The sequence below is a fragment of the Poecile atricapillus genome, chromosome W, assembly GCF_030490865.1.
Source record: "Poecile atricapillus isolate bPoeAtr1 chromosome W, bPoeAtr1.hap1, whole genome shotgun sequence".
Lineage (NCBI taxonomy): Eukaryota > Metazoa > Chordata > Aves > Passeriformes > Paridae > Poecile > Poecile atricapillus.
Genome location: NC_081288.1, coordinates 44,406,250 through 44,425,548, shown reverse-complemented (window position 1 = coordinate 44,425,548; position 19,299 = coordinate 44,406,250). Strand labels below are relative to the sequence as shown.

At 40.4% G+C, this 19,299-nt stretch overlaps 2 protein-coding genes across 5 annotated transcripts in view; one reads left to right on the top strand and one right to left on the bottom strand.

Moving 5' to 3' along the window:
• The window catches only part of LOC131591377 (protein MON2 homolog), a 122,640-nt gene that overhangs the window by 89,418 nt on the left and 13,923 nt on the right, over positions 1–19,299 (top strand). The window contains exon 36 of one of the 4 annotated variants that reach the window (XM_058861986.1): positions 15,965–16,680. The exons of the other annotated variants lie outside the window; for them this stretch is intronic. Within the exon in view, the coding sequence (XP_058717969.1) occupies positions 15,965–15,994 (30 nt within the window). The 3' untranslated portion in view covers positions 15,995–16,680. Of the gene's footprint in view, positions 1–15,964; positions 16,681–19,299 lie in introns of those variants that run through there. 4 annotated transcript variants of the gene reach the window in all.
• The window catches only part of LOC131591378 (protein phosphatase 1H), a 123,528-nt gene continuing 120,241 nt past the window's right edge, over positions 16,013–19,299 (bottom strand). The window contains exon 10 of the mRNA XM_058861992.1: positions 16,013–16,160. Coding sequence (XP_058717975.1) covers positions 16,013–16,160 — 148 coding nt within the window. The remainder of the gene's footprint in view (positions 16,161–19,299) is intronic.

Below are 19,299 nucleotides of genomic sequence, written 5' to 3'. Positions count from 1 at the left end.
TAGTCTAATAAAGCAAAAGCTTGTGTGTACACAAACAAAGAGAAAAAAAAGGGGTTTTATTCTCCATTTCCCATCAGCATGCAATGTTTGGCCCTTCCCAGGAACCAGGGCTTCAGCACACATAGCGGTTGCCTCACAAGGTAAACATTGTGAATAACAAATGCCCCACTTCATGCTCGTTTTCTGAGTTTTTATAACTGAGCTGACTTAGGGTATGAAGTACCTCTTTGGTCAATTTGAGTTAGGGGGGCTTAGTTGTGTCCCTCCCCAAGACATCATGTGACTGGTACTCCCTTCTGAAGAAAAATGGGTAGGCTGTCATGATAATGGATCTGGAAGGGTGTTTTCTAAGATAAAAAGTAAAGATTTGGATCTGAAACTTAAAATGATCCAAATGAACAGAAGTGTACAGATTTCCTAGAAATTTCCAGTGGAGTTTTCCCATTTCCTGAAGAAGGAAAGGTAAAAGTGTGATGATCAACAGATGACTCAAGAGTTGGTGCTAAGATCAGTGGATTACTGAGAACAGTACTGTAAAACAGTATTTCATAATGGATATATTAATATTATGGATACTTTTTGAGATTCAGTTTATACCCATGCAGTGGGAAATAAAGTTGCGATAGAGCTACATTAATGTACAAACTGTGACTACATGAACACATGGATGGGGATGGGATATGAAGGCTCATCACAGAGTACGGCATGGAGAAAGAGCAACAATCATCCCAGGCAGACTGCTGGGACAAAAATCCCACACTAGTTTTAAGAAATCATTTTGTGAACTCATGAGAAGGCTTATGTGAGACAGTTGTAAAACCACTGAGGAATAAAATCTGGTTTCCAAGAGTCCTTTCCTATTGTATGGTCTTAAATGTTTATTAAGAAGGTCTCTCACTGTTTCTCTTGATCCTGTCTTATGACAGTTTCTTTTTGCTAATTGCCATTTTGTAGTGTCACGTCATTGTTACACACTTAACATTGCAGCTGGGTAGTTTCTAAGCATTTCAGCCTTCCCCATGTTTATTGAAATAAAAGGGCAAAATAAATCCATATCCACATGCTTATTTGTTGTTCTTTCTTACTTAAAAGCTTGTTCTGCTTTATAATGTAATTTCACTTGCTTTTTTTACCAATTACTTTGCTATGACTGAACACTTTTAACCTGACTTTTTAAGAAAACAAGGTTTATGTGATTGTGCTAATATCTGTTAATATTTCCATATGAACCTTGAATTCATTAGCCTACTTCATCCAGATTTGACTGGCAGGAAGAAAAATTAGAAATGTTAAGTTTCTGAAAAAAAATGCCTTTATCTAAACAGCTCCATGAAGAAGAGAGCCTGCTAGTGGAGGCTATAAGAGCTCAGTCTCATCAGTTACATTAAAACCCACATAAGAAATCATCTTATAGGCCCAACTCCAGAGTAAATGGCAGTGTAAGAAAAACACAGGAGACTGTAGAACTTTGCCAGATTAATGGCATACGTACATGAATCATTCTTGGTCCCAGTTTTAAAGGACTATGGATCATCCCCAGCTAAGTATCTACAGAAAGTGTGCTAAAAACTAGCATAGGGTTTCTCAGCAGTAGTGCATGATCAACATATATTCAATCTCTTTTAAAAATAAAAATTCTGCTGTTAGGAGAAAAGAGAATGTATTGAGAACAAGGTTGTTTCATGGTGGTTCTTTTATGAAGTGCAATTTTTAAGAACATAGGGTAATAACTTTGAAGTTATGACTGTGCATTTTATTCTTCAGAGTAGTTTCTGGAAAGCCTGCTTTTCTACCTGTACCCATCAGTGCAGATGACAGAAGGTGATGCAACACCAGCCACAAGAAATGACTATGAATGCAATGCTGGTAGCAATAGTAACAGTACAGATGAAACATGCTTCCACTAAAGGCTGAAATTTAAGTTAAATAACTTTTTTACCACTGATAATAATGAGTAATTTAGTTCCTTTCCATAGGAAGGTGGCTGAAAGTAGGAAATACAGTATTCAGCATTTTTCTGTTACACAAATACATTCCATTTCCTTCTTCTCATCTACAAGACTGTTTTTATGCATAACTCACACATATATTCTGTACCACTTTTACACCTGTCAGTAATAGCTTTGAATATGAGGTGGAGTCAGCACCTTTAACATGCTTATCTTTATAAGCGAGGCTGATCATACATCTTTGATCTCACAAATCCTCACTCTGCTAATCCCCAGCCAGTTTGGTACTGCAGCGTCATGCATTTGCACACAAGCAACTGATGATCTATATTTTCTCTAGCAAAACTCCTGGTGACCCCTTCTCTCATAGGACTATGGATAGCAACAAAGTTGCCAGTGTGGGAGCAAACATTCAGCTTTACCTTTTAGGAAATCCTTTTAGGATCCTTTAGGAATCCTTTTAGGAAAAGGATTTTCCTAATGGTCCTAAAACTCTACTTGGAGGCTTTCTCTTACCTCTGCATTTATGAATAATATGCTCTACACCTGACTGATAATTAACAGTTTTTTTTTGAATACCAAATCAGGATGGAAGTTACTGGGCCTGATCCTTTCTCCAGGAGATCTCAAATAATGTTAAAACTTCTGCAAGGGTAAACAAATAATCCCCCACCCTACTGCTATACTAATTCAACTCCATGAGCTTCTTTCCAGCAATTTTCTTAGCACTGAAGCGAATATGAGCCCAATTTTCACTTCAGCTTCCAGAGTTAGCTCTGGTCCTTTGTACGCAGAGCAGCGTACCCCCAGGCTGCTGTCCCAGGCAGATGTGAGTTTCTGTGGCTGCCAGTGCTCTGCCTGCTGCGGTGGTGGCTGGTGTCCCACGGTGGCATTTGCCTGTGCCCCTGTGCTGTCGGGTGGGCTCACACCAGGCTCGTGTGGCCGCAGTGCCACCGAGAGCGCGCCGCTTCCTCGCTCCAAACCTTCCTCGTGCCCGTGGTCCTCCACAGGTCACCGCATGCAGTGCTTCTAGCTCGTGATTTTAATTCTCACGTGTAGGTTATGCATTTCTGTGGGCAGAATACATAGCTGTGAAATGTGTGCTGCTCCTGAAGCCTGTTCTGCTTGTGCTGTGCAGTCCTGAGGCAGGAGTGCATAAGCATAAACTCCCGGGTTTTTCCTGGTCGTGCCACATAATCCGAGCCCAGCAAACCCCAAGCAGTGTCCTTTCTTTACTTGTAGGTACTTGCAAGAGGCTTGCAACACCAGTTTTTGTTGGTTTTGTATGCAACTATACAAGAGTGGCTTTAATCATAGCCTTGGGCAGTCAGTGATTTCCTTCTAGTGTTTTCCAAGAGAAGTCTGCTTCTGGTCTTTGTTGTCAGGACCATAAGGAGGAGTGGGAGTGGGAGTGGGTTGATCCAGAGCTGGGGAGGTCAAGAAGCATCAAAGGAAGGGAATGTCTCTTTCTGTGTCTTAATGGTAAACACATGGGCACTTGAGCACATTTGCAGATTGCTCTTGCAGTAATTAAAGACACCTTTTCATGAAAATGGTTCTTAAAAGTTCAAAGAAATGAAGGAGGACAATGTGTAAAAGAGCACCTTGTAGGGCTCATCAGTTATTAGCATTTTTTTTCAAAGGTTCTGGTGTCCTCTCACATTGTCTGTCTCTTGTTAAGCAGGAATATTTTTATGAACACGGTAACTGAGGTTGTTTTTCCTTAACCAAAAAAAACAACAACCCAAGTGAATCTGTATATTCTAGATTCTACTCCTGTACTGCTGGTGCTTCAGCAATAAACAAGTCACATAATAGATCCTGAAACACCAATTAAGTCTTCCTTAAGAGTGTTAAACAAGAGAAGTCTGAGATGAACAGTACTCCAGGATATCATGTGGACTATAGTCCCTAAAAGAGAATGTCTTTTAGGTTCTTTTGTGATGAAAAATAATTGTGCTTTTAAACTAACCTGTAACATTCATTTACATCTATGTGTGCCATTGTGTCAAGGGTTAGAATAAGTCTGTGGTAAATTAAGGGATAGGGGAAAAAAAGACAAACTGTTTGCTAAGAGGCAGCCATTTCTTTCGAAGTGTTTGTGATGTCTGTGCTGTTGAGGATGGTTATTTGTAATTTTCCCATCCATTTAAGTGGGAAGAAATACATAGCATTATTTAGAGACGAACAAGAACAAAGATGCAGGTCTGTACTCTGAAGGTTTATTTTATTTTTTTAGGAGACTTTTGTCACTGGTAAAAAAAAGTGTGAGGAAACATTTTAGTGTGATACTCATTGATTAATTATTTTTTCACTGTAGATTTGAATTTAGGCAAAGTAATACTGCACATAATTTATAAAATTCTCCTTAAGTCTCTATAAGGTACTATAGGGAACAACACAAGATTGATGGCAACACAAGAAGATGGGAAGAAGATGCTCAGGCTAACATAAAACTTTCTGTATTCTTCAGGCCTCCACATGGTCTTCAGCTTTATTTTATTTGTATGGGATTTGAGGGTTGATTTTATGGGTACCATTGATCCCTCAAACCTTTTAGTGAGATTTATAGCTGTTTGTGCATGTATTCTTCAATCTCTTGACAACGGGTGAGATTTTTGTGGCAGCTTTACATACATCATAATTTATTTTATTGTCCTAGTCTTTCCACATCTTAAAATTACTGTTATTATTGCATATTTTGAAGGGCTGAAATATTGTTTTCTGGTTTTTCCCCTGTTCTGTGGAGATTAAGTAGACTATCTTGGTTTCAGGTCAGATAGCATGTCACTGGGACAGCAAAATGACTGTAAGCATTCATCCCCCATGGATGAAATACCAACCTGCAGCATTTGTGTCTCTCACCTTGAGAAAACCACTACTGAGATCTTTGTAGATGTGCTTTAAAGCTGGGCATAATCCAGTGGCGGATGAAATGCGGAGCTGTACAAATCAGTGACATTTAACCCCACCACACGTCAGTCCAGCTGGTAAGAGAAATTCATAAGGACTGTTTCCAGCCCATTTTCCTGGTTAGCACTCCTAATCACACACCTCCTGTGTGATTTCTGTGCAGGTGTACACACTTGTGCAAACAGACTTTATTCTATATTCAAATTTTCTTGTTCAAGTAAACTTTTAAAGCACCTGAATTTCATTTCACACTTCTCTTAAGAACAGTTGTTATTTCTGGAGAGAGAGTAGTCACCTTTCCCTTTGCCTTTCATCCTTTCTCTTCTTATTTGTATGAAGAAATTCTATCACTCAGTTGTGACATTTCAGTACTGGACACTACACCCATTTTAACTGAAAGCATATTCTTCTGAAATAAAACCTAGCTATACTTGTCAGCAGATACACTCTATAACTCCATAAAAAGGACTGAATGATAAAAATAGTAAAAGATATGAAGCGTTTAGGTGTTTCTGAAATCTACCCTTAAAAAGAGCAAGAGCCAGCAATCCCTTGTGCCAAGCTCTTTTATCTCTTGCAGAGCTATTTCTTATTTACTGTTATGCTTAACAATTCCATTTCACAGTGTGCTTTAGCTTCCCAACAACAGAAAAAAAAATTACTTAAGAAAAAACAACTTGCAAATCCAAGACCAGGCGTCTGTTTCTGCACAGTTCTAAATGAAGCCTTACCATTTCTTAACTAATGAGAATCTTTTCCATGTGGAATAAATCCTTAGTTCTTAGCAGCATTAGTAATGCTTAAAAAAAAAAGTATTTAAAATGGTTCAGTTGCCAACTGCCTTTGACTGTCTCAATAAGACATTGAAAGAGACCTTCTGCTCTAAATTAATAAGGCCAATCACAGCCACACAAAGCCCAGAATGACCGATCATTCTTCTGGTGTCCTCGCTATCTTTACTGAGGTCAGATAAATCACTTTCGAGCTGTTAAATCAATGATCATAAATTAGAGCCCTGTTTTTACAGCACCTTGTGGGAAATTCTCATGGTTAAATTAATCTAACAGCTGCAGCAATGAGCACCTCCCACAAGATCATGTCAAAAGTTCTCCCCCCATACACCACCTTTTTTTAAAAAGGGGAAAAAGGACTGAATTATTTGTTTTTACCTAGCACACAAAATGGAATCCCTCTGTCTATCCCTGCTAATTCGTGTTTCAATTGTACCCAGCTGTTTAAATTGCACTGTGCAGAGATTGCCTTGATCCCCAGGTGCTGGTACTCCATCTGTGCTGCTCTGAGAGACTATTTACAGCCGAGGTTAGGCCAGTGATTGCTGGGATGGAAAACTCATTTCTCAGCCTGGCTTTTATTTACACTCTTATTAAAGATCCTTTCACTCATGTTGGAATGGCAGCTAGTGGCTGCAGTAAGCGCTTGGCATTGAGCCAAGGAGCGAAATTACCATGTCGATGAAAGATAGCCTGCTTCCATTTTAACCTTTCACTGTTCCCCCCTTTCCATCTATATTTGCATGAAGAAGGATGATTATTGAAAGAGATAGGGGGACAAAGGGATGAGAGAATCCTTGTCAACTAAGCTTTTCAAGGGATAAACCAATGGTTTGTGACCAATTTTGAAAAATCTTTACTGCCTTATTAATTTCCTACTCCTTTCCCTTAATTGCTATTAGAGTTTATTTTCACATGAAGCAACAGAGCTGCTCGTGCTCTGCTTGCATCCTTCCCCCACTGCTACCCCTGTGAACATGACCCTAGGTATGTCTGCAGCGTTGAGGTTTCTACTTCATCCCCAATGCAGGTCACACAGAGCCACAGCAACACCCTCAAAGCATTTTTCTCCTACAAATATGTCTCTTGGAAATGAATCACCTCCTTGGGAGCAAGCAGCTCGTTGCACACAGCACGTTATGTTACTGGGGAGGGCAAGAGGAGAGTGTCTGGGGGAGGCTGGTGGGCAATCATCACACTGTGGCCCTAGATGCATTCAAAAAACCTATAACTATTTCTCCAGAAACCTCAGCACATTTGTTTTTAAGAGCAACACCAGACTGGTGAAAAGCAACACAATCCACCTCAGCTGTTGCAAGACAGCAACCAACATTGTTAAGTGCCAACTATAGCCCAGTACAACAAGGAGGAGACCCCCAAAACCTCAAGTTTCTCTGCCAAGCTCTATTTGTGAGGCAGCCCATGACCTGAAATGCAGCAACTGTGCTGGTTCTTGACTGCAGGCAAAACCATGCTTTTCTCTCTTTGCCTGTTTCCAGAGCAGAAAGAGATGAGTTGTTCTATTTTCCATTTTCCTGAGTGGAGGAGCAGTGACTCTGCTGGGAGGTTTACAGGGGTTGGTGTTCATGCTCTTGAGCCTTGTTTTGGGTGTGTGCAAATAGAAGCATTCATCTCCTAGGAGGAAAGGAAAAGGAAAAGGAAAAGGAAAAGGAAAAGGAAAAGGAAAAGGAAAAGGAAAAGGAAAAGGAAAAGGAAAAGGAAAAGGAAAAGATGCCCATTTTCTAATTGACTGAGTACTCAGGTCCCTGGCTACTAACTTTCCTAATGAAGCCAGCACCAGGGAAACCTTACAGGAGCAGTAGCAGAAAAGAATGACTGGGTAATTTTATAGAATAAATTTTATTTTATTTTTTTTTTTTTGGCACTAAACAGATATTCCCTAAAACACCTTTCTTACAAAAATATAACCACAGTAAGATTTACTATCTCAGCATTGTGTTTTATATTTTTCCCATTCACAGAATACTTATGCGTTCAAACTGAGTTTGAAAGTTGTGTTTTGATTCTTGTCTGTTTTATTTAAACTCCTATGCTGGTGCTCAAGCAGAGAAGGAGTAAGAATGATGTTCCAGATCTTTTAATATATTCTAAATTCCCAGATGTGAAATTCAATTGCATGAGTGCTGGCAAAAAACAAACTTTAAGAGGGGCCGCAAAGACCAGCAAAGTAAATTTATTTTTTTAATTGGGAGCATAGTGAACACAATCCTCAGAAAATGCAGCATAAGAATTTTGTATTAGGAGCTTGTTCGTGGAGTACCTTGATCTCAGCTAGATGAGATGCAGTTGACATTTGGCAGACAAAGCTCTAGGGAAACCTGGTGGATGGTAAGAAATAAGACATTTGGTGCAATTAGCTGTGGTACCAACCCAGGAATGAAAGTAAACAGGCACAACATGGGGATGAGAGGATTTTTCAGAATTAAGGCCTAAACAGCTCATGGCTGCAGGAATCCCCTGCTCTTTCTACATTCTTTGGCAATTCCCTCTTTAAATAACTGGTTTGTCTGCTTCTAGATCCTGGATAACTGCAACTGGGTTTGGCTTCTCCCTGTCTGCTCTTGCCCATCCCAGTATGTGCTGTGATACTGCACTGTTCCCTGGATCAGCTGCCTCAGCCCACATCTGCCACAAAGGGCTGCAGGATTAAAAATTAAACTAATACACATTTAAGAGCTCTGGATGGGCAGGGTCAATCTAAATTCTGAACAGACTGAAATGACTGCAGGGCTGTCAGCTTTTATATCCTTGAGCTTTATTGAATATTATGCTGGGCAGAGAAATGGTCTCTATTTAGGAACAATTCATGCTATTTCATAAAGCGACTCCCTAGTCATTTGTCTTCCACAGCAACTCTCATGGGAAAGCAGGATCTTTCCTTGTAGTTTTACTCATAGATATCTTGCAGAATTTCCATATCCTTAAGTCTTAATTTTTTAAAGCAAAAATAGCAAAATTTCAGGTTTCTTTGCTTAGTCTCCAAAAAGTTGTAGCACTTACAGAAATACACGATGACTATCATAGGAGAAGCTAAATGCTCTGTCTGAGCTTGTGTGACAACCTTTGGTTTTCCCAGACAGCCCTTAATTTGCCAAGGAGGAGTAGTTTTCCTGGAGAATAACTGAGCCAAAGAACCTGGGCAACAATGGTGCAAAAAGTCGAGCCTTCTAAAACCAACTTAAAAACCATTAAAGTTTCCCCTTTCAAACTGGAGAATTAAAATATTACAGGCACGTAAGTTTTAATTTAGAGGTAATGAGCAATGTTAGGATAATGAAGAAACCATTTCCCCTTCTTTGAGTCTTCCCTTTATCTACCAGCATTCCTGCATTGCTGGAGATGCTCTCACTGTCAGCACCTGCAGGAAGCAAGTGGTGGGAGGAGTGGCCAGGGACTCAGTGTCTCATCTCAAACAGCAGTTAACTACTCCAAAATGTTTTAAATCTGAGAGGGGCACAGTAAGGAGAGGAAAAGAAGGAAAAATACTACCCCATAGCATAAATAAACCTGGAAGATGCTCTGCTGGAATTGTCTGTTGGGAAAGTTCTTGAATTACCACAGACAAGCAGAACACCCAACCAACAGACATGGAAATCCAGGGATGGCCGAGAAGCTCATGGGAAACACCAAACCATTACAGCTGTTTGTGTGCTGTCTTGACAGAGGAACACTGTAAGGGATTGATTTCTGTCACTGAAGGGAATAAATGCTTGTGGTCAAGATGAGGGATACTTTGACTCCTTAAGAGGCCAAAAAACTATGCGCTAAAACACATAAAAATAATTCTATTATTGGGTGGCCTCAAATTCATGCAGGTTCAGAGATCTTACTTTTCTACACATCTAAATAATCAGTCTTAAATTTGCTACAGTAAAGATCTAATTATTTTGTCTGCTGCAGCTACCTCCCTCTCCCCTTAACATTTTGTGGCAGAGTGTCATGGACTATTGCTACAGCTTCAAATTTATGATTAATTACTCTTAAATTATTAAGAATCTCTTTATCTACCTGTAGACACATTTTGTCTACCTTCATTAAACTCCTCTGTAACAATTTCACCCTCAAAACACCATTTCCCCTGAAATTATTTTAACATCCCCAATAAGTTATGGCATCCTTTGTTTTTCAAAGTGGAGGATTTTTCAAAAAAAACCTTCATCCTTCCTCCTAACAAGAACAGGATGTGCAAAAACCTTGATTTATATAAGCCTTCCTGAAAAGCATGAGAGAAACTCTGGAATCAGTAAAAGCCACTGTGTGAAAGTATAAAGTCAACCCACTGTGAAAGTACATTGCTCTACCAGGATACATTAAGAAGACAAAATTTCAGGCCTCAGTTTACAGAAACTGTACAAAATACAATGAATTACTGGGATTGTTCCCTTATGTCACTTTAGTTAACCGGGCACATTCACTAGGATACATGAATGGATTATTTGGCAAAGCACTATCTTATTGCCTACAGGAATTACAGAAGCCGATGTCCAAATTTTAGGAGTTGTATCGATCACCTAAAAAAATTTAAAATAAGAAGCCTCACTTGATCTACAACCTTATAGAATTTAGGGCATAGGAAATGCAAAGCATGATGTGGAATAAGGTCCTTTAGGTTCAGTTGGTGTGCAACAGTTCCCTGTCACTGCATGCTACCAACACTTATTATTCAGCTGACACCAGCAAGCCAGGCAAAGCTGTGCTGAAGTTGTATTTGCACAGCAATTTTAAACTTGACACTGAGGTCACACTGCAGTAATAAACTGTAGGACTTAAGGGGAGAGCAGTGAAGCAAGAGTGAAAGAAACTAACACGTTAACTCTCTCTGCGCTCTCCATTGTGCTCAGTGGATACAACGGGCAGGGGCAGCACTTAAAAAACCGCAGTAGCACTAGGACAGATGTTTTTGGTGCTCATGAGGTGAAATAGGAAGCAGGAGAACCACTTGTGCTGCAATGCAGTATTTCAAAATCTAATGAGTAGATACATGCCCAGCTTGCATTCTCCTGCTGGCAGCTCAGGTGGGCACTGTCCGTAGCTGCGCTGGTACAGGGCAAGGCCGGTGTCGGTTCCCGCACCTTCAGTAGCTGCAAAAGCACCTCTGGTTACTAAATAACCGTGAGAGCTTGTTTCAGTGGAACCTGTGAATTCACCCTTACTCAAACACAAACACAGAGCAGAATTCAGAAGACAGTGGTTCCTAAGGAACTGAGGATGAGGGAAGACTTACTCCAACTGTATTGTCATTTCCAAAATTACATCCAATGCCTCTGAGACTGGTACTGGATCACTTTGCATAGCTCTTCACTGAGTCAGAACATGGCAACTGGCAGTCTGCGTGATGAATCATGATCTCATGGCAGCACAAAGCTCTCACAGCTACCCTACAGCTGAACTCTTCTGGATCAACCCATCCACTAATGCACCTCAAAGGAATTTACTTCACTAGCTCAAGAATCAGACCTTTTGTCAGTGAATCATCAGTTCCATTGTAAAGCAGAGTGTGCTACTTGTCCACACTGTACAATTAGTAATACGCATAAGGAGACTCAGGGAATGTTCATGACAAATGCAGAATAAAAATGATCATACATCCAGATGGATTATATAATATATAATTTAAAATTTTATTTTAAAACTTTGCACATACACTTCTTCAGTATCCTCCCTCTTTTGTTCATTGCACTGAAAAGTTTCAAAAAACACAAAATATATCCCTTTACTAAACATTTTTTTTCTTAGGTTACAAAAAGATTAACATTTCACAGTCACAAAGCAGAAGTACATTGGTCCAGAACATCTTCCTCCAGCAGGTCCTCCTTTCTCCAGGACATATAAACCCTAGACAGTTGTACAGATCTCAAGTTATTAAGATTAAGTGCCCCTTGAAGGAAAGATAAATGTGGCAGGTATTAAAAAATCAGAATTAGACACCTATGAAAGAATACCAGCAGCAATGGAATAAAAAAAAAAAAAAAAAAGCATGGAGGTGGAGAGGTGGAGAAAGGCATCCTTCAAGTACATCACAGATAGAAGTACAGCAGCACAGTTACAGCATCGTTTGGTCACTCTCTCTATGACAGCCACATCACTGAGTCTTCATCTAAGACACATGGAGGAAAACTACTTACATACCTAAAATGTCCGGGAGGAAAAACAGTTCCACAGAGTTTGCCATTCATGTTTGATAGAAAATTGCTGAAAGTATTAGTACATAAAATGTAAAATAAAAGGAAAACACCAAGGTTGGAAGAAACACAGCAGATTTGCTCGAAGCATGTAGTGTTCTTTAAAAACCTAGCAGAAGTTCAGAGCCAAAATCTGCCCAAACATCAAGAGCAGTTCCTCAGAAACATCCTGGAGGGACAGTTGACAGTACCTCACAAACAATATGTTGTCATATTTCAGTGTAGAAGTAACTGCAAATGGAAATCCACTGAGATTCTGACCACTTTTCCTTTATTAGCCCTGTTGTTTTTTAGAATTTATTAAAAAAAATTCTCTCTCCAGTGTGAGGCCACTGAACAGCAACCCTCTCAGACAATACACTTTCGTGTTCATGAAGGAAGCATTATTGTCTTAATGCACCAAAAGATGGTTGTGTGCCTTACATAATCAGGTGTAAATTAAATTTCTAACCACCTTCTTCATCAACTTAAATAAAGAAAATTTTAGGCTGTAGTGCAAGAGAAAAATATCTGAAGTGGCTGTTCTACTTTCTGCAACAATATTTCTGGGAGAATGGTAAAAGCCTCTTGGTTTTGAGTTTCTAGAAAAGAAAACAGTGTTACGCTGCAGTTCACTGGAACTCCTCTACTGGTGCCTTTCCTTGCCATTATCCAAGGAAGGACAAGAATTTTCCCAACTTTCCAAGCAGTGCCTGTGCACTGGGATACTGGGATACAAAGGATACTGTGTGCAATAGCAATATGAACACAGATCTAACTCAGGGCTGAGGCTCCTTGCTGCTGAGGCTGTAGCAGTTTTGGATACTAAGGGAACTTGACCGCCAAAAGCCAGAGTACTGCTGGCATCAGGCAGTAACTAAGATGACATGCCAGGAATCTAAAATTTGGACTTGGTGCCTAACTTGCTCCAGTTTGAGGACACAAGATGTCTGCTCCTAACTCAGGAGCTTCACTGAGCCCTAGTGCAGCTGCAAGTCTGAACATGGCCGTACCCATCCTGCACCCATCTGAAAAATGGCACCGTGCACCAAGGAATCCTCCCTGCCACCAGTGTTTTGTAAAGCTGTGCAATGCAAAGTCATTCAGCCTTTAAAGAGAGTTGGAAGTGCTTTTAATTATTCTTGCTTCTCACATAGTATCTCCCCAATAAATGACTCCTGCCTGCTGTTTGTGTGAGCCTTAGGTGTGTATATGTATTTATACCATGCCCTGAAGCAGAGCACAACCCCAGGTGTGCAAGAATTTCCTACTGAAAGCAGGTAAAAGTGAAAGCCCAAGTACTAATGCATGGATCAGATGTGCCAGACACTCCAGAGAGGCAAGCACCTAAATGTGGAACAAAAAAAGCAAAGCAAAAAGTGTCACAGCACAGTTTCAGTCACATAAATCTGAGTATAAAACATTTTACTAAAGTTCTCAGAATTCATTAATTGATGCTAATTGATACTAATTGTTGAAACTGTATTTCTGCCCTTTCTGGGAGAGGGGCTGACAGTGAACTTAACTCAACCTGGGCCCAGCTGCTGCAGAGAAACTCCTGACTAATGCCAGTGCCTCAGATGAACAACAAACACTGTGCAGGCTGATTCACCAGCCCAACAGATTATGCTCTGAGAAAGTAACCTGCCACTTTGCTCCCACCAAGCCATGCAGTCTGCTAACCCATCTCTTCAGGGGTAAATTTAAAAACACCCCTGAATAAGAAGGTGCCTTTTCCATTGCCTTGAAGTTTCACTTTCAAATTTTGGCAAATGCTGCACTGGAAATCTACTTCCACCACATTGCACTCAGTGGTTTTATAGCGACTGGTATGTGTGTTGACACCATGCTACCAAATGAAGACCAACAGTGCACAAGCACTGAAATATTTGACTTGGGCTTGTAGTTGGTACCAGCAAGCACCAGCATCTTTGCTGTTCAGATGATTTCATCAGATTTGCCATCACTAATTTCTTTGCCAAAGAGGATCTGAATTGCTAGAGGACTATACAACTGCATTTGCAAAGAGACAACAAGAGTTACATAGAGCATGAAAAGCACGTTTACAAGTTTATTAGGCCAAAAAAAAAAAGAATAGTGCAAGAGAGGATCTCTTGCTTAAACTTTAAAACATATGAAGGGCCATGTGAAAAATATTCCAGACTCCAAGCCTCTCTTTTCACCCAGATGCACATAGAAAAGGAGGTAAAAAAAAAAAAAAAATACGGAAAGAAAGCATGAACATACGTAATCATATATGCCATTGATTTATACTGAAGCTCTAGAATATAAAACATCCACATTCTGTACAGCTTTATCACATGAGGCACTAGGGAACTCATGGAACAGTTTCCAGGCTAAAATCACGCAGCTTGTTGCAATGTTTGAGCTGTTCCACTCTCCACATTGCCTGCTTTCATCCTGAAACTTTTCTGGGTCTAGAGATTTGGAGCAAGAATAGTTTAAATCCACCAAACTGTACTTCCAGATGCAGACAAATACAGCATCTGGGCAGCTGCACCACACTTGGGCTGCGCCGTGTTTACACAGCACATCATAAATTACAGAACTGGCAAGCTCGGGGCCACGCCTGTTTGGGAGAAAGTCTGCAAAGGGCACAGCATCTCTGTCTCTTCTGGAAAGGACACAATGTTTGTGAGCTTCCTAGTCAGTGGCCTACAATGATGTCAGCTCCCTCTCTTTTTTCTTATTGAAGAAGTACAAACCAGATGAACAGCTCCGCACCAATGTGGTCTGGGCACAAATGAGGTGGATGTTGGCTCCCCAGCCAATATACCTCCTGCCTGTGTGCTAGATCTTTCTGATTTTGTTTGCTCTTGAACTCCTGACAATGAAGTAAGAGAGCTACCTGCATGGACTAAGCAGCCAGGTTACACTGCAGACTTGCTCATTTGTTTTTCTCCTGGACTACTGCTTTCATGCCAATAGTGTTTTAAACAAATTTTCTTTATTTAAATTGATTTATCACTGCTAAGAAAACAGCTGCTGAAGCAAGCCAAGGGCTTGTATCTATCACAGTCATCTTGTGATCCTTGAGTACAATTCTCAATGCCAAGAGGACAAAGTTTGAAGCTGTCCCTTTGTGATCACTGAAGTCAAGCAGGTGAGGTAAAAATAAATGAGGCAGGAAGAACTGAACCATCTTTGAAATAGATCACTATCTGGGTATCCAAATTGCTAATGAGAACAATACCACTACTTCAAGTAAAAGTCCAACTGCAAATACACTCAGGAGCCCAAACAAACTTACTAAATCTCAACTAATGGGAAAATTTTATGGTCAGAGATCCTTTCAACAGGATAAAGCAGGCAGAACCATTCAATGAATGTAAATCTCTGATCCCAAAGAAACCATGGCCTCCAGGTAAACATCACATAAAGCTGAGTTTGCATGCTCTGTATAATCATGGTATCCACACAACAAGAAATCTTGACAACTAATTCCTCACACCAGGATGAATTCTGCCATACAGGACTGTGACCTATTTCTCCTGGACAACTTTGCAGGTGACTGTTTTAGCTGCAGTAAACAGGCATAGTCACACTGAAACCCATTTCAGTTTTCCTACTAAAATACAGGAGGTATAGTCTACTGAAGAAGAGACGAGAGGAAAATAGGGGTTCAAAGGATTACATAAGTTTGAAGTTGTCCATAGATAAGTCATGAATACAACTTTCTGAAAGAAGAAAACTCTTGAGTCTCATATATGTATATCTATATTCTTAAATGAGATGTGACCCAAGTCCCCTTCTGAATATTTGGGGGTAGATTTCAGGAGCCTCCTTGGCTTCTGACACCTACTTTCACAACTGAAATGGCTCTTCCAAGCTACATGGTAAACTGAGAAAAAAATTAATTCCCCACCCCACCTAGAGGGATGACAGAATCCATAATATGCTAGCAGCATTTAAATCCCATTCCTGTTAAGCACCAAAACCATTTCTGCAGGGAAATTGGAGTCTTAAGGGTTATCTTTAAACATATACTGTATATGTGCAGAGCCCTACCTCTTGGGCAGAAAAATACCCCTCCAGCATTAGTTTTGACTAGATTACATCAATTGGAAGCGTCCTGGTCAGACCACCAAAAACCTATTGTCTCTTACAGGCCCTTCCCACAAAGATCGCCATCCTGTAACCACTCCTGGTGCTCCTCTCACGACTGTTTGTTGCCGTGTATCAAAGGGATGACGTAGACAGAGATGTCGTCTCCAGAACCCAGCCTGTCGTTGGATATCCGCCAGCCCCGGTCCTTCAGCACTCCCCTGGCTCGCATCACCAGGTCCTGTGCCGCCAGTGTGTACCTGTGGAAAAGGCACAGTTTTGAGGAGGGCTGTCTCCATGAGAAAAGTGGGGTTTTGACAGCCTGCTGCCTGCCAGATTTAATGTTGTGACCTACCAAGACATGCTTCCCAGTGTTTTAGAAGCAGGCAGGAGAAACACAAACTATGGCATATGCACAAAGCAACTCCTTCCAGTTCAGTGACAGTTCCTGAATAAGAATGTAAAGCTATTTGACAGACACCACCTGGTCAAAAGTCACTGGCCATTCTAAGTGCCTGGCTTCACCGATCTTCAGAAAAATATTAAACACAAATATTATATTTGCCGTAACAAATTGGCTTTCTAGTAGGAGTCTGAAAAATAGAGGACCCGAAATAACACTACTTGTTGAAAACTACACTCTTGTTCACTGGCATGCCTGAAGGTAAACATGGCTCAACTATTTCAGAAATGAACTGCAACAAAGAAAGTAATTTGATAGCAAGTAATAGAGTATAAAAAATAAAATGCAAATTTCACTTTAAGACTAACTTGTCTGTTTTTCTCGACCTTAGGAACAACTTTTTAATCTTTTTTATTCTTAAACTGTAAAAGAAAACTTACAGTTAATGTGATCAGATTAACAGAGTCCCACAGTTCTTTCACATTTATGAGTTCAGTGAACAATGCATGAATGTGAGTGGTCAAGTGCTTCATTTAGTGAAATACCAAGTTTCACGTTGCTTCAAAACTCCCAGCCTGTGCTAGGCTGAGTGGCATTGGATTTACGGGAGTTATTTTTCTGTCTTGAAAAACTACCACATGCTGCTTGGGGGCAGAAGGGTGTCAGAGTCCAAAACATAGACAGTGTGCTGTCATGTTTTCCCTTACTGCTTTACCTTCTGTTACTACATCAACACATCTGTGTACTCACTTAGAAGTTTCCTCTGAAAGAAATCTCATTATGGGTGAACAGTTACTGTCATATGTTTTCCAACACCTGGCCAAGAGGTTTTAAATTCCATTGGGTGGAGGAAAGCTTTTCTATGATTTGATAATTAAAATTAACTGAACAGTTAAAATACTGACAATGGAAAAAACACCAATCTGCATGGTCTTTATTAAAAGTGTAAGCATCAACCTTCAGCATGATGCAGGGCTCTATGAAGCCACACACACAGGCCTCCAGAACTAAAGTATATCTCTGTTTCCAAAACCAGAAAGGACAAGAAGGGTGTGCATTTCAATACCCCCTTTTCTAGGGAGGATCCTTGAACAGAAATTATCTGCCCAGATCTCATTTGTAGAAAGGGAAAGAACAGTATCTCTGTTGATCATAAGCACTGTGTGTGTATTTAGGTTTATCAGTTACCCAGGACTCTTCTAACCTTAGAACTTTTCACCATAGAATTCCTTATTAAGTTGCAATTTCTGTCATAGAAACTTTATTCAGTCTCTGGGGATAAAAGAAGGAAAAAAAACCCAGTTAGGTTCTGTGCCTGGAGTTCTGATGCCTTTAACTCAGAGCATTCTGCTGAATCAAGAGTAGAGATATTTGCTCTACTAGAAAGATTTCTTCAATGCAAATGAACCAATACTTGACTACTCAAAAAGTTTGATGCCAAATTCAAGTAATGTTGCACAGTTGCAATGCACTTACTGTTCCTAATGGTACTGGGTGATAAACTTTCCAGGCTTCACCAGTTTTGACAAATTATTTACTTTAGCAGTAAGAGTAGGGCCCAAAGATGTGAAATCTAACACACAAACTTGCATATACACATGCACTGTCCACATGTTCTGAGATCAGTCTGTGCCACAACCTCGAGCTAGAACATCAGGATGTAACAAGAAGCACCGCCCTTACTGCCCTAATGCAACACGAAATCATGTTTTCTAAGGGGAAAAAACCCAAACATACATACATGAACTCCTCAGTTCTCAAATCAGATGCAGGACTAAGGAACAAAAGGACTCCACGTGGCAAGCAAGGAACTGAAGTATTTATTCACAGCGTGTCTGATGCTGAGTGAATTTTGGCAAGAACATCATTTCCCAAGGATTTCTCAGCTATTGTCAGAATTTATGAAAGAAACGCCCATCATTCTGCAAGAAAATTTTGCCTTCCTGCTTTTTCTAATTAACAAGGACTCTCCACATCTAAGGAGTACAAAGGAATGAGTATTGCTTTTGATTGTACTTGGCTTTTGCTGCTGAATGTTTGGAGAGGGGAAGATAAAAAAAAAAAGGAATTTTAATAAACAAGAAATTCTCTTGTAGACAAACTGTGAAATACTCAAGAAAACCAGCATAATGAAGCAACGAAAAAGGAGCAGGTGAAGGCAGTAGTGAAGTAACGTATTCCTCTCCTGTGTAGAGCTGAATTGAAGCAATGCTGTTCAACTTGGCACCAGAAGAGATAGTGTGAGTCACTTGTACCTGGAGATGAATAGCAGCAGCAGTCCATTACTGAATGTTTTATTCTCCAGTGCTGTGAAATTGGGATTCAGCTGTTGAGACAGCATTAGAGAACTGCTGAAGTAGTTTGAAAGTATCCACTTCCTCCTAATGAATAGCCTTGCTGAAATACAACTTTTGTATTTTAAGAATAAATACAAGGAGGTTTTTTCTTATGCCAAAGCTTTCTGTATTGATCAATGAAGTACGGAAGGAGAAATGGTGACAGTGGGGGAATCATGCTGCTGTCTGAGCAGCTTCTTATCTCCTCACACCCAGCAGAGGTGAAGGAGCTCCTCAGCATCCTCATAAATCCCTAGTGAGCATGAGGGGGAAAATGAGGGGACAAGAAATGACAAAAGGAGGTATGAGAAACAGAAGATTCCCAAGGTCAGGGGGTAAACATGCATACATGCAGCTGAAGGAAGTTGGCAGAGTCATACCTCTTTAAAGGGCTGATGTATGGACAGCAGCAGTGGCCCTGCCACCTGTCCTTTGCTAGGAGCCCCTACAAACATTATATGTTTGTCTGTCACAGTACCCATAAGAAATGAGCTGGCTAAGAAATCCAGCTCCATCCCAGCCTCTTCACTCCATCATAGCCCTCACAAAGGAACTGTTCTCTAAGCAAGTCTGTTCCCAAATGCCCTGAGGCTGTGCCTGCATGGCTGGATGAAGAGAGACCTGAGGACTTTGCTCTCCCTGTACTTGGAGACATTCAGG